Source organism: Filicampus tigris, chromosome 20 (assembly GCF_054856515.1).
Source record: "Filicampus tigris isolate MCC_2025a chromosome 20, RoL_Ftig_1.0, whole genome shotgun sequence".
Taxonomy (NCBI): domain Eukaryota; kingdom Metazoa; phylum Chordata; class Actinopteri; order Syngnathiformes; family Syngnathidae; genus Filicampus; species Filicampus tigris.
Genome location: NC_141236.1, coordinates 15,024,814 through 15,039,423, shown reverse-complemented (window position 1 = coordinate 15,039,423; position 14,610 = coordinate 15,024,814). Strand labels below are relative to the sequence as shown.

General features: G+C 53.7%; 3 protein-coding genes across 10 annotated transcripts; 2 read left to right on the top strand and 1 right to left on the bottom strand.

Moving 5' to 3' along the window:
* Positions 1–489: 489 nt before the first annotated feature.
* Positions 490–6,273, bottom strand: bub1ba (BUB1 mitotic checkpoint serine/threonine kinase Ba). Of its 4 annotated transcripts, none has more exons than XM_086018432.1 (14): positions 5,940–6,268; positions 5,538–5,605; positions 4,399–4,583; positions 4,106–4,250; positions 3,836–3,911; positions 3,690–3,768; positions 2,482–2,619; positions 1,873–1,967; positions 1,627–1,788; positions 1,413–1,549; positions 1,170–1,332; positions 983–1,098; positions 743–882; positions 490–634 (listed from the first exon to the last, which is right to left on the bottom strand). In XM_086018432.1, exons 2-13 carry the CDS (start codon positions 5,597–5,599, stop codon positions 765–767), a joined length of 1,476 nt encoding a protein of 491 aa, XP_085874558.1. In that variant the 5' UTR covers positions 5,600–5,605; positions 5,940–6,268; the 3' UTR covers positions 490–634; positions 743–764. The 4 variants fall into 4 exon arrangements, with proteins under 4 accessions (XP_085874558.1, XP_085874556.1, XP_085874557.1 ...); XM_086018430.1 differs by lacking the exon at positions 490–634 and having other exon boundaries at positions 724–882; positions 5,940–6,076; positions 6,202–6,220; XM_086018431.1 differs by lacking the exon at positions 490–634 and having other exon boundaries at positions 724–882; positions 5,940–6,079; positions 6,202–6,217.
* On the top strand, positions 5,428–9,383 carry psmb6 (proteasome 20S subunit beta 6). 2 transcript variants are annotated; one of them, XM_086018440.1, is made up of 8 exons: positions 5,428–5,587; positions 6,490–6,612; positions 7,525–7,592; positions 7,681–7,746; positions 7,841–7,906; positions 8,328–8,457; positions 8,977–9,121; positions 9,211–9,383. In XM_086018440.1, exons 1-8 carry the CDS (start codon positions 5,540–5,542, stop codon positions 9,336–9,338), a joined length of 774 nt encoding a protein of 257 aa, XP_085874566.1. In that variant the 5' UTR covers positions 5,428–5,539; the 3' UTR covers positions 9,339–9,383. The 2 variants fall into 2 exon arrangements, with proteins under 2 accessions (XP_085874566.1, XP_085874567.1); XM_086018441.1 differs by lacking the exon at positions 5,428–5,587 and adding an exon at positions 6,381–6,399.
* Positions 9,384–10,565: 1,182 nt separating this feature from the next.
* On the top strand, positions 10,566–14,508 carry LOC147128626 (kunitz-type protease inhibitor 1-like). Of its 4 annotated transcripts, none has more exons than XM_086018418.1 (10): positions 10,574–11,301; positions 11,931–12,091; positions 12,330–12,471; positions 12,637–12,807; positions 12,970–13,014; positions 13,088–13,216; positions 13,332–13,382; positions 13,467–13,637; positions 13,708–13,776; positions 13,873–14,508. In XM_086018418.1, exons 1-10 carry the CDS (start codon positions 10,908–10,910, stop codon positions 14,097–14,099), a joined length of 1,560 nt encoding a protein of 519 aa, XP_085874544.1. In that variant the 5' UTR covers positions 10,574–10,907; the 3' UTR covers positions 14,100–14,508. The 4 variants fall into 4 exon arrangements, with proteins under 4 accessions (XP_085874546.1, XP_085874547.1, XP_085874544.1 ...); XM_086018419.1 differs by having other exon boundaries at positions 10,586–11,301; positions 12,973–13,014; XM_086018420.1 differs by lacking the exon at positions 13,088–13,216 and having other exon boundaries at positions 10,566–11,301.
* The last annotated feature ends 102 nt before the right edge of the window (positions 14,509–14,610 follow it).

Sequence of the window (14,610 nt, the reverse complement as noted above, 5' to 3'; positions counted from 1 at the left end):
TGAAACATGAACAGTTTGCTTCGGGGTCATAAACACCAAAAGGAGAGAATATACACTATGGTAGAATGAAGTAAGGTGAACCCGCAACAGAGTTAAGGTCACTTTGCCCCGTCAGGGAACTGTGCAAAAACATTCTTGTCGTTGCTTCAAGAATGGGAGGGGCTTCCCACAACAAACGCTGCTGACTAGAATGTGTAAATATCCCGGGCTCACCTCCAATTGCCTGTCGGGCTGTCTATATTTCAGCCATGGGATGGTCCATGACGACCCAAAAAAAAAAAACAGATGCTCTTCAGTGCCGCCAAAGCCGGTCGCGAGCCCACACGAATTTCAGTCATCAGGCGCTTGTCACATGTGGCCGGTTCGGCGCCAAACTGTGCCCGTTATTTCTCGTTACCGCCCTGCTAACATAGCTTCCACTGTGCTTGAGACTGAGCCAAAAAGACCATTATCGCATCAGTCCGAGCAAGATGATGTCAGAAAACTCACCGGCGGGTGAGATCGGTGTTGGCGATCGGGTCGCCAGATTGTACGGGGAAGCCTTCGGCGATGTTCTCCGGTGGCAAACCATCAAGTGAATCGCGCGACGAGGCTCTTCGAAGAAGGGAGCCGACTTGGATCTCCCTTCCACGGGCTGAATGACATTTTCGATAAAAAGTTGTTTTTTTTCTTCACTAAATTCTTGAATTTATATTCACTTCAAACTACCAATCAAGCCACATGTCAAATTGATGAAGCATGCCTTTAATGGAAAGAAGAAGTAGTTATCTGTGGAAGGTGGCCAACATCTGCAACAGCTCTGATGTCACCGCTGACCACGAGCCGGCGTCAGCGTTGAGCAGCGAGCGGAACACGTCGCACCACAAGCTGCCCATCGAAGCCCTGCACGCACGCACGCACGCACGCACGCACGCACGCACGCACGCAGGCAGACACATCATTCACTGAGGTCGGGTCACGGACATCTCTAGCCTTCTGTTACCCAGGCGTCACTTGCTGGAAGCCTTCCGCCGCCCAGCCTCTGGCATCCCGAACAGGCACCATCTTTCTTTTGGTCAGCAGGAGATGGAGTACTTGGGCCACGGCCATCAGGTCAACCTGATTAACGACAGAAGAGGCGTGAGGAGCGGCCAATCGCCCGGCTGACTCGGGGCTCGCCGGCGACATACCAATTGCGGAGGAGCGGCGGCGTCCAGGAGGCCGACACGCACCAACTCCAAGGCGCCGCCGGCCGCCGGCCGATGCTTGAGCGACGCCATGTCCTCCCGCACTTCCACCGCCGCACGCCAGTCCAGGGGAAACAGCCAGCCGGAATGCGCCGACACGTCCGCGCTGAAACCGCAAAGCGTCCACTCGATGGGAGCGCCGAGGAAACCAAGGCCCGGCCCGGCCCGCCCACAAACTCGGCTTACGCGTGGCAGCAGACGAGCACGTCAAGCCGCAGCGCCGCGTGCGCGACGCCGCAAGCGTGCATCGCCGACGTCAGGTTCAGTAAGGAGTGGGCCGCCGCCACCAGCGAATCCTCGCTCCGCACGCGCTCAGACAGCGCCTGACGGCCACGTGACACATTCGCGATCACTAGACCGTCACGTGACAGACGCCGGCGGCCAACGGGAAGTCACTGACCGAGAATACGTGCGAGGGCGGGGCCACGTAGACGGTCACGCAGCCGTCCTGGAACTGATAACATCGGACCGGCGGCAGGTCGGCGGCGGCGGCGGCGGCGGGAGACTTTCTGGCCAGGCGGCCGAACATATAAAAATCCCAGGCGAGCGGGCAGCGGTCCACCTGAACGATCAAACGGGAAGTCACAAGTGTTGCTCGGAGACGGCGGCGCCGCTCAAACGCAAGGCGCCAAGTGGACGCAGACACCTTGATGATGACCGGGTCGTCCTCTTGCATGCCCTCGTAGGCCAACGCGTGGCTCTCCTCCAGGAGGCGCAATCGCGTCTGGTAGCGCCGGCCGCCTGCACGCAAAAAGTCAAAATCCTCGTCCCAAGGTTTGGTGGTCACAATCAACACGCGTCACGCGCCACGCTGGCTGCGCTTGTCACAATCCATTTGGCCACACGGCCGGTACGCAATCGGCACCATCGGCCAGAGGAGGCACGCGGTGCCTTCCCTGTGGCCTCACCTGCGTGTGGAGAGTGGAGGGGAAAAAACCCAACAAGAAAACAGCAACTTCATTGTTGAGAAACCCGTCGAGTCTTGTTGAAGAGGCCAGTGGGAACAAAGGGACCGTCACTTTGCGCAACTCGTTGCTGATTCGAATGATTGGTGAGTGGCCAAGGTGGGAATGTTTGCCAATGCGGTTATCGCTCATCAGCAATCACTCCAAATGTCATTGTTGAGGGACATCTTGTTAGACGCCACAATTATCACGCGCCGCAATGGCCAATATGCGGCGGGCGGTGGGCGGCGGACGGCGGGCGGCGGGCGGGCGGGCGGCCGAGCGAGCGAGCGAGCGAGCGAGGAACGCACCGAGCCACACGGAGGCGTGTTCTCCGATGTCCGGCAGAGGCCGCGCCTCCAAGTGGAAGTCGGCACAGGAAGCGATGTCACAACGCTCCAGCAACTGCCTCCGCAAGTCGGCCTCGCAGGGATTGACGGCGCCTCCACCTGGCACACAAGCAGCAGCGTGTCACTTGCCAAGTTCCTGACGCAATGCAATTCCCCCGTTGAAATGCACCGAAAGCCCGTTCATCCCTTTGCATATTTTTCGCAGCTGCTTTTAAATCAACAACATTCGAAGGCAGCAACAACAAGTCCAAAAAAAATCGAGAAGATTTCACAACTAAAAGCGTCGGCATGGACTTGCACTCAGGATCATTGATGTCGGCCGATGATGACATCGTCCACTCTGGAAAACAAGAAATATGCGCAAAGGTGCGCGATGCCCGCATTGCTGCTTAATGATGGGATGCCGGTCAACCAATGGCAATCAAGTCCTGACGCTTCCGGAGTGCCAAGCGGTGTCTGCAGGGACGTGGCAGCATTCCAAATGACAAGTGCTCACTTTCAATCCGAAGTGCACATCGATGCTCATGCTAGCCAGAAAACTTGATCGCAGGATCATTTCCGGTGACAGTATTCAGTTCTTTGCCAACTGGAGCAGGTTGTAATTAGCTACTATGTGCCACCCAGTGGACATGCAGGGAAACGCAGCACTTAGTCTTGGTCAGTTTACACTATCCATTTTTAAAAAGGACGTCTTTCAATCCGTAAAATGTGATGTTACCATGTGTTCGGGACAATAACTTTTTTATTCAATATGTTGTACAAAATGTTCTTGTAGTATATCAAGTCAAACACTTCATTGAACATTTGCTAAATGGGGTTATCTGAACTCGACTCCAAATAAAACAAACAAAAGAAAAAGTGATGATAAGACTCAGGTTTTGAAACCAATAATTGAGAAAGGAAAAGAAGTAAAAATGAGCTTGGGAATGTTCATGCAGCAACAATTTGAAATCATGTCCAATTTCACATTTTTTAAATCCAATTCATCAAAATAATAAATCGACAGGTTAATAATCCATGATCAAAATAATCAGTTTTAGCCCTAAAAAATTATAATATATATATATATATATATATATATATATTTTTTTTTTTTTTTTAATTAAATCATACTGTAGGTGTGTGTGGAAGGTTGGGGGCACTTGTAGGTCAAGGTACTCGAGTCTCACCTTGGGGGCTGCAGCTGACTTCCTGGGCGGGACTGAGCACCTCCTGGTCTTGGGCCAGGTCACGACTGCGGTTGCAAAGCTATAAAAGCAGACGGAGAGTTTTGTGAGGCGCCTGTCGCAAGGATGCGCTTCAGCTCGCGACTCACCGGAGCGCGCTCGGACGAAGCCGCGGCACCTTCGAGACGGGCGGCATCGTTGGCACAGAGCTCCGCCTCCAACGGCCTGTCGGATCACAACACAAGTCAAGTCGGTCCACAACACAGCCGAAAACCTTGAAATATGAGTTGAATATGTTCCGTGACCTCACGGGGCGGGGCAGGGCAGGGCAGGGCAGGGCAGGACAGGATAGTATCAAGTACACTTGCAACTAGAGAGCAAGCGCCCCGCCCCCACCATATGCCAACTTCAGTTGTTACCCGCAAGATGGACGAGGCGACAAAGCGGGATCCTCCAAAATGTGACAGGAAGTACTATGATGTGCGGGCCACTTTAGCAGACTGCTCATGCGCGCCACCTGCAGCTCCAACTGCGTCCTCTCTTCACGCAAGCACTGCCTTTTCTCTGCACAGACCAAAAAACGGCATATAGAGCTCGGGGTCAAGTTGTCAATCCTCACTGCACCTTTGTGAACGAGCTCCTCTCCATTGGCAGCCACGTTGTTAGTGGAAGCAGTGCACATCAGCTAGCGACTAGAGGGCCGCGTACGCACCATCCAGCTGCTTCTGTCGCCGCTCCCGGAACACTTGAGCTCGGACCTCCTCGAAGCACAGCTCGGCGCCATCGTTGGTCAGCAGATCTCTGCGGTAGCCATGCTGGATTTGGACTCCGTCCTCGTTTTGGTGCTGCCCCGCCAGATGAGACGACGACAACAACTCTGCCGTCTGGGAGGTCAGGCTGCAGCCGATGAGGAACAAGTCGCGAGTGACGAAAGCCGATGAGGAACAAGTCGCAAGTGACGAAAGCCGACATCAGTTAGATGACAAGACCCAAGGTCTCAGTCAAGAAATGAAGACCTCTACACTGACTACTTTACAGTGTCTCATTTCTTCAGTGTTGTCTCATGAAGACAGACAGAATCGACAGAATTGAATATTTACAAACATTTGAGGGGTGTCTGTCTATTTTAGGTAATGTCATCACTCGCGCAGGTTGAAAAAAGAAACAAGGACAATTTGACAAATAAGTGGCAAGCACAAATAACTGTTTTCAAATGTCAGGAGGAAAAGTAAAGAGAGACGTAAATGGAAAATCTACTTTTATGTACAGTGAGGAATTATGAGCTGGACATTACTATGCCCCACTGACAACACACAGACCTGAAAAGTCCCCTTCTGCAGTGTTTTTCAAACTTTTTGGAGTCAAGGTACGTTTATTTCATTGAAAAAAATTCTGCGGCACACCACCAGCCGAAATTGTGGGGAAAAAAAGCTTATTTTAACAAAAATATAACATGAGTGTTATATTGTTTACATAAGCATTTTTTAACATTGAAGACTGACGTTATATTATAACGTCTTGAATAGGAATTGAATAAACACAGAAACACAAAGTATTTTAGAACGTTTCACATTGATACTTACTCAGTGTGAAACATGGGCCCGTTTGGATAAACATGCGTCACTTATTCGCCTGTCTCTAAACAAAGACAATTATCTGCCTGCTGCCGCTGCCGCCTGCTGGTATGGATGAGTACTACAATGTAGTCAAGACATGATTACGCTGCCAGGCGCTAGACCGCACAGGCACACAAATTAGATCATTTACCACGGCACACCTGACAATAGTTTGAAAAACACTGCCCTACTGTATCTACGGATGTGCCAAAGAGGCCAAATGCAAGAGACCCACAGATGAGAGGTGTCCTGACGGCGCTTCTCCACTTCTTCGCCAACCAACAGGTAGGCAGCCATCGCGACCTGAAGGTGACACAACATCATCTCGCAACGTTCACAACTCATAAGTCTGGCACCCTTTCTTTTTAAATTCCAAGTAAGTTATTTGCACAAATGGATGCATAAATGGCGGGAATACATCTACTCCTCTTTGTGACCATAGTTTGTAATTTCACCCAAAATAAAGTTGTACGGCTGTGACCAAAACGTCTTCAATATACAAGAATAAACTTGTGATTTCCGAGAAAAGGACGTGTGTAACGTTACGATAATTAAGTGGTGCCACTGGATTTCACCAGAATTCAATTCAACAAAATGAGCAGCGCGTAAGAGAGAAAATGTCTTTTTTTCCCCTCACCTGATACTTTTTGTTCAAAGTCAAATTCGGGCGAATTCAAATTTCTGCAGTCAGGCGGGTCCGTCTCTTCTTCGTCGTCGTCGTCTTCTTCTTCTAAATACAGCTCAGTATGAACGGTGTTGTGCTCGCTACTGCCGCTGCTGGACAAACAAAATCAGTACAAGTCGGATATACACTTCGTCGTCTGAGCAGAGTGCTGACGGTTAAACAAAGAAATGTTTTCTTGCATTTCATGGTGTCGCTCATGAATAAAGCATATAACCTGGATATTTACTCCTCTTAATGGTGTAGAAATATTCGTTGTTGGGTTTGGAGCAGTTTTGCCTGCAGCCGCCCCGTCGCAATAGAAAGGTGTCCATCATCATGCCTGAACAAAAGTCTCCAAAGTTAATCAGTGTACTCATTTATCGTATCGAAATACAAGCATACATACAAAAATAAGTTTGATGACACAATGCCGGTAGGATAGCTGTACTTCGCGAACTAGAATTAGGCCACTTGTAGAATTAAAGCTGCGGTATTAACAGGCATCTTGCTTCATGTATTCCAGCTCGAGGGAGCGAGAAGGGGCAAGATGGCGACAACAGCTACAACGATGCGGCGTTTTGAGCCAAACCTTTTCTCACAAAGTCAACAGGTTCCAGACTGGACCGGCCAAGAAGTCAGCACCGGGGTCAGTATCTGTCACGGCTGCCCACTGAATCCTAACCAGACCCCGTTCTAGTGGAATATAGTTTGATACTGGGCAGCGGCAGGATGAGACAGCAAATGTTGTGGAGCAGCTAACGATGCTACAAACACAAAGGAGCGAACAGCAATACTCCTGTTAGTCAACCCGATTCTCCTTCTGCTCTTAAGCTTTTCAACTCTTACGGTAGGCCAGGGCTGTCAAAAATAGTCTCTTGTTATGGTTATTATCTTGGTGCAAAACATAGGACCATTTGAAATGCCTGAACAAAAACGATTGTCATTTGAAAATATGATCTGTTTGTATAATATTATCTGTTTTAATACACATGGCCATTTACAGATAGCAGTGGATCTATACCGTATGTCCCTAGTAGAAAACAACAAGTGCCTCGTCATCACACCATACAAACTCAAGTAGGAGCTTTTCATAATGAGGGTGCAGTTGGTGCACTGCCTTGTAAGTGTAGACGTACATACAAAAAAAACATGTTGCAATTATTGTGGCAATCGCTTTTAATCTGAAACTGTTGTCTGATATTTTGCCATAGCAGCAAACAAGATTAGCAACAACGGTTTTCTGGGAAAATTGGAGTGAATGCGTTCTATCCGCCACGGGCCGGATCGGTCCCCGTGACTGGCTGCTTTTGGCCCACGAGCCGTGCGTATGAAAGAAGTGTTATCGGGCATTACAGGAAGTTTGCAAGTGGATCGTGAAAACCTATTAAAAAAAAATCCAAATCTATCTTTAAGCGAGGAGCGAACTGTGAAATAGCAGACGAACACTCTTTCTGTGTATAGTGTTGATTTTGCTGAAGCAAATTGATCTTTCTGCTATGATCGTTTTTTAATTCAAAAGTTTGTGTTCTTGCTATCTTATCCCCGGCATGTGTGGCAGACCACCATCATGGCGGTGGAGTACGACGGCGGCGTGGTCATCGGCGCCGACTCCCGCACCACCACCGGGTGACTATCTTGTAGTGTTTTTCGTCAGCGAGCGCCGGCCGGCTCTCGGCTTCAAACCGTCAACTGTGTCACGTGTTCTGTTTGTCAGAGCGTACATCGCCAACAGAGTGACGGACAAACTGACGCCCATCCACGATCGCATCTTCTGCTGCAGGTCGGGCAACGGCTTTCCGAGGCTCCGCCCCCTCCTCCTCACCTTCCCCTTCCCCTTGCACACGTGCGTCTTCACGTGCCTTCTTGTGTTGCAGATCCGGCTCAGCCGCCGACACTCAGGCCATCGCTGACGTGGTCTCCTATCAGCTGGGTTTCCACAGGTGCGAAAGGCCGCCGCTTCGTATGCTTCTCTACGCCACTTTGTATGCGGCGGTGTTGTTGTTTTAAAGTCCTCGATAAATAAAGTTGAATTGAGTGGCCCCCCCCAAAAATGGGTGAACAGGGCAATTGCAAATATGCAAGGCTGCGCGGTAGTCCACTGAGGGGTGTAACGAAAACCGATCTGAATGGCAAAATCAGTTTTGACTTAATCGAATGGTTATATTTTGAAATGCAGCGCCGCCCTTCAATCGCACGGCGCGTATCCATCGAGATGCGTATGGAATCGTCTTTTATGAGAGCTGCGGAGCAGGTCGAGATGGCGTTGATTGGTTGTTTCTTTGAATTGAATTAACTTGAAGTGTTTGGGCTTTGTTGCGCCGCCGCCACCAAAACGTTTGCCTGTTCCGGTGCCGGCGACAGCATCGAGCTGGACGAGCCGCCGCTGTTGGAGACGGCGGCCAACCTGTTCCGAGCCAGCTGCTACCGCTACAGAGAGGAGCTGATGGCCGGCATCCTGGTGGCCGGCTGGGACCGCAGGAAGGGCGGACAGGTGAGCTTGCAAGCGACACCTGCGCACTCTTCTTTCCTGGCCTGCCGGGGCTCTTCCCAGGCATTGGAGCCGCGCCAAAGAGCCGGTCCCATCCCGTCTTTACCACTTGGACGACAACACCGACGTACAGAGTCGGGAAGCAATGTCAGGTGTCACGCTTGCGCGCGAATAGCGACGTCAACATCTGCCGCTGCTTCGGAAAGCCATCGTCAGCACCGAGCTCCGTTTCGGACACGTTACCAACCAAAACCAGCCCCGGAATCATAAGCGCCGTCAAGTAGAAATCAGGATCAGGTTTTGAAGTGCAACACGTTTGTTTTTACAAAATATTTCAAGTCCAATTTTTTATTTTTTTTTTTTAGATGCTACTTGGTGTCTGAAAACAGAGTTGACTAATTGGAAAAAGAATTGACAGATGAATCTATGACTGACAGAAAGATTTGCTGCAGCCTTTGCCTTTTTCTGGAAAAGTAAAAGCCGACTTTGTCCTTGTGACGTGCGTGTCTGTGTGCGCGCCAGGTGTACTGCGTCCCGATCGGCGGGATGCTGGTGAGGCAGCCTGTATCGGTGGGCGGCAGCGGCAGCTCGTACATTTACGGCTTCATGGACTCCAACTACAAGGCGGGCCTCAGCAAAGAGCAATGTTTGGAGCTGACTGCTACGGGTAGGCCAATCCCAGCGTCCCCAAAGCAGATGTTGGCAAGCGACGCCGCACGCTAACCGCCTTTTTCTCTCTCTCCGGCTCGCCGCCAGCCTTGGCGCTGGCCATGGAGCGAGACGGCTCCAGCGGCGGCGTCATCCGCATGGCCACCATCTCCGAGGAGGGCGTGGACAGACGCGTCATTCTGGGAAACCAGCTGCCCAAGTTCTCCACACACTGAAAAAAGGCACACGAGTTCACTTTGTCAATAAAACTTTGAACGTGCTGTCACTGTCGCATCCTTGGTAGAAAAACACACGAGCCATTTGCGGGCGACAGCGGCGCCTTGACATGCGAACCGGTTTTTGGCTGCCGGGCCTTTTTCTGCTTTGCCTTGCCAGCGCTAGCGCTGACCCGCCGCGACTTGGACTCAGAGATGGTTTTATGCGTCCCTCGACATATTGTTGACGGACATTTAAAAAATGCCTTTCGGGTTTTTGAGAGATTTTCATTTTTGGGTTTGTCAGCTTGCGCAATTTGGATTCGCGCATGCCTCGTCTTTCAGAGCTTTGAGCTTGCGTGGGAAAATTCCACCCCTTGCTGAACCGAGGCCTTCATTCACGAATATGACTACATGTGTATTAGGCTATTGGGAGTATATCATCATTCTTATTATTACGAAGACCTGATGTGCAGGAGAAAAAAAAAACAGGCAGATTTGGTATCCGTGCCAAAAAAAAAAAAAATCCAAAAATGCCGCCAAGCTTTGTCGACCGGTTGAATCGGAGCTGCGAGCGGCCGGCCGCGGCGCTCCACTCGACTGCCTTGACCCCAAACGGCCGCTCGGCAAAAGTTAACAAGCTTTGCTTAGTGCCATCAAACGCCACGGGCAGGCTAAAGGTCGTCGTCGTCGGAGTGTTTCGAACCCCTTAACAAACGGTGCGGCAACATATGTAGACTGACATCAGAACAAAACTAGTCGTGCATTCTTTATCCTTTGGGGAATAGCGCAAAACCTGATGCAGCTTATCAAGTGTGTTGAGAGAACCCCGCACGTCTGCACGATTGTAGCACGCTGCCCCATGGGGGCCGGGGCGCGCGCACAAGGAGGAGTCGATGTTAACTTGACGTGAACTGCTCCACCATGGCTTTCATGCTCCCGTTTCTCAAGTCGTGGAAGTCAAGGCGCCGCTGTCGTTTGAGCGTCGACTTTGCGTTGCCACGTTCCAAAAACAGCCGAGCATGTTAGCACGCTAGCTTCAATCGAGAGCAAGAAATTGTCCTCCGGCGGCAAGGCTTGTTTGTCTCTCATACTGCTTGGCGACCAGTCCGTTGTTTGTCAGCGTTTTCCCGGACGCGGTCTGGAGACCAGTCCGTTGTTTGTATGTGCCTGAAACGTTGCCTGGCGACCAGTGTCCATACACGCCCTTGCGTTGCCTGGCGACCAGTGTCCATGCACGTCCTTGCGTTTCCCGGCGACCAGTCCATTGTCTTGTCAACATTTTGCCAAACGCAGTCTGGGGACCAGTCAGGTGTGCGTCCACGTGTGCGCCAGCGTTGTCTGGCGCCCAGTCCAGGGTCCTGTGCTTGATGTCAGCGGACAAACTCTCGACAAGAACATGAAGGGCTGGACGGAAAGCAGGTTGCAAGGCATCCAGCGGAGGTGAGTCACCTGCGTGACGTCAGCGATCTGGGCGCGACCAGAGCCTCGTTTTCTCTTCCTGTTTGCGAGCAGGTGACAGAAAGCGCAAAAGCGAGAAGAGCCACGACATCTGCGAGTGAACTCTCGCATGTCAGGCGCAAGTGCAACATGTCGACCTGGCCCTTCCGCTTCGACTTCTTTTTCTTCTTCTCGTTGCTTTTGCTCGCGGCGCGTCCTCGCGGCGGCCACGCGGCGGACTCGGGCTGCGCGGGCAGCTTCCGGTCCGGTCAGGAAGACTTCGTGGTGGACGTGGAGGACGCCGTCAAGGAGGGCGCGGTTCTCTTGGCCGTCGTGCATGCGGCCTCCATGCCCGAGTGTCGGGACGCCTGCTGCGCGCTCCCGCGGTGCAACATCGCGCACGCCGACGCCAACCTGACGTGCGCGCTCTTCGACTGCGCGCCCAGAAACAAATTCGTGTGCCGCTTCGTCCGCCGGCCCAGATACCGAAGCGTCATCAGGGACTTCGAGTACCGGAAGTACCTGCAAGGCCCGCAGGATGCAGGTGGGGAGGACCAGCGGTTGTCGGCTGTTAACACTGACCGCTACAGTCTTTGGAAGTCATCACAACTGTGGCGATAATGACACTTCCAAGGTCACGCTTTGATACAGGTCGCAATTTCCGGGGCACAATTTCATTTTTGGGGAAGCATTAAAAAACCCAAAAAAGAAGAAGAAGAAGAAGAAAAAAATACTATAGCCAAATAATGGTGCAATTCTCTAGAACGAACACGCAACGATAAACTCAATCTGGTCTCGGAGGTAACAGACTTCCCGTCTGCGCTGTAAAGCAGAAATGAAAAGGAAAGGACATGCCAAAGAAAGCGACTTTTCTCTTCCCGAATGTGCTCGGAGGAACGTCCATCTCCCGCTATTAGCCACGTTTCTCCCACTTAGCATTAGCAGCCTAGCCACGCAGCCACACTTTTGATCCTCTGTCTTTGTCGATCAACTTACTTCCAAAGTTTGGTAGCGCTGCCAGTGAGCTCATCAGCGCAGCGCAGCACGATGCGCGCGGCAACTTGCAGGGCTGCATGGACTGGCCACCCGGCATACGGGGCAGACACACCCCGGGGGCCGGCGAGCCAGCCCTAAGCAGCCCGGACGGCAGCTAATGAGCGGTTGTTCCCGCAGATGAGCCGGCGCCGCCCATCGCCATCGCCGGTGTGGACGTGGTGCTGCAGCCCGGCGCCACCGCCACGCTGGACGGCATCCAGAGTTTGGCCCTGGGCGACGCCCGCATCGTCCACTACGACTGGACGCTGCGGAGCGGAGACGCCGCCGTTGTCATGGAGGTGACGCCGCAAGCCGGCGCCAATGCACGCGGCGCATTTCGCTCCCGCTTTTCAGCACACGTGCTTCCGATATGTGTGCAAATGTCACCTCGTGGCTTTGCCCAAATAATCCGTCCACCTCACAGGTGTGACGTCTCAAGATGCTGACTGATTAAGGAGAAGGCCACGCGACAATTTGCAATGTCACTGAATTGGGGGTGCGCATTTTGGACGCGTGCAAAGTGACGTCTCGTTGCAGAAAACGGCGCTGGCCGAGCAGGTGCGACTGTCCCGCCTGGCGGCGGGGCGCTACAGCTTCCGCCTCACCGTCACCGACTCCAACCAGCGCTCGCACCACGACGATGTGCAAGTGCTCGTCCTGAACGCCCAGATGTCTGCCCGTGAGTAGCCGCCGGGATTGACCCACGTCGTTCTGTTTTTTCGGGGGGCCCACAAGAAGAGGATGCGGTGCGCATGTGAAACGTCTTAGTGGGCGCGAGCGAAGACGTCGCATGTTTGCGTCGGTGACGCTGTGGCGGCGCGCGCGCGCGTGTGTTGCGTTTGAGGTTTCTGCCTGGCGGAGGCCAAAGTGGGGCCGTGTCGCGCCGCCTTTCCTCGCTGGCGCTACGACGCCAAAGAGCAGCGATGCCAGCACTTTGTCTTCGGTGGATGTAAAGGCAACCTCAACAACTTCCTGTCCCACGACGACTGCGTCAAGGCCTGCGCCGGAGTCGCGGGTAACACGCGCGCACACACTCCCACACGCGCATGCCCTCCACGCACGCACGCACACCCAGACACACACACACACGCACGCACGCACGCACACACACCCCCCCACACACACACACACCCCCCCCACACACACACACACACTAAGGTATTGTGCTTGCTCCCAGCAGCGACGTCATCAGAGCTCCAGCGCATCGCTCTGCCAGCTGGCGGTCAGTCCCACAATGCACCTCTTCCCATCATCCACCTGGACACCATGTTGAGCGTGTGCGTGTGCGTGTGCAGAAGTGTGCGGCTCTGCGTGTCTTCCGGGCCAGCTGCGTTGCGGCGACCGCTGCTGCCTGGACGCCAGTTTGGAGTGTGACGGCGTCACGCAGTGCAGCAACGCCGCCGATGAGAAGCACTGCGACCAACGTAACGCATGCGCGCGCGCGCGCGCACACGCTCACGCACGCACGTACATGCGCGCACATGCACGCAGTCAACCGGGCGCTCCTCCCCCTCCCTCCTTTTTCTTCTTCTTCTTCAGTCAACGAGACGTTCTCTCGGCTTCTGGAGATCGACGTCAACCAGAGAAAAGGTGCGACCGCACCGTGTGTGTATGTGTTAGCATGCGGCTAATAAGCTACCATTACGAACGCCCGCCCCCCCCCCCCCCCCCCAGCACGCTGCACAGAGCCCCCCCAAACAGGCCCGTGCCGCGCCAGCCACACGCGCTGGTACTACGACCCGCTCAACAAGCTCTGCCAGCGCTTCAACTACGGCGGTTGCCACGGGAACGACAACAACTTTGCCCAGGAGACCCAATGCGACGCATCCTGCCACGGCGTCACAGGTACGCTCGCGCGCGCGCGCGCGCACGCGGGCGAGCCGCGCCGAGCTGATGATGTGGGCTCCCTTGGCAGAGCACGACGTGTTCGCCAGAGGAATGTTTGAGCGCTTCGAGGACAAGGAAGAGGAAGAGAATCGCTCGGGTGAGTTGGAAAGTCGCGGGCAGGAAGTGACGTGGCTGACCTGACCTGACCTGACCTGACCTGACCTGACCTGACGTGGCTGCGGTGCGTCGGCAGGCTGGGTGGCGCTGGCGGTGATCCTGACGGTGGGCGTCTTGGCGTCGCTGGCCGTCCTGGCCTACTGCTTGCTGAAGAAGCGCAAGGAGCGCTCGGGCGGCCGCGCCCACGCCCACGCGGCAGCCGGCCGCCGGCCGGCGGCCGAGCAGGACGCGCTGGTCTACAACAGCACCACGCAACCTTTGGAAGGCCCGCGGCTGCAGCTGGCCCAGATGGACAGCATCTGAGCTCCCCGTCCGACGCCGCCGCAAGCCCGTTGCTCATTTCCGCCGGAGAAGCTCGCGGCAGGAAGGAGCCGCGCGCGCGGTGTGCCGGCGGGCCGACGGCGACGCCAACGACGTGCTGTGAATAGCAACCCGCAGTGACTTTGGCCTGCGCGCACGTCGACGCTCTGCTCGTCGTCTCTCCCTCCAGCGCGCGGCGAGCGACTTTGCGCCACTCAGGCGCACTTTTTGCAGCCCTTTGGATGGATCGAGCTGGGACACTCGGCCGCCTGAGCCTGCGTGCGCAAACAAGCACTTGCTCTAGAAACGCTCGTCCTTAAAATGACATGCAATCCGTGGCAATTTTCGCCCTTGAATTATGAAACACACAATGACGCCAATGTAACATTCATTAAAATCAAACACAACGCAACGATGCCGTGGTCAAATAACTGTTGGATCCAAACGTCTCCCGGCGCAAGCGTGCTTTTCGAGCAATCGGCAGCCAAGCGAAAAGAAGGCCAAGAAAGGCCAC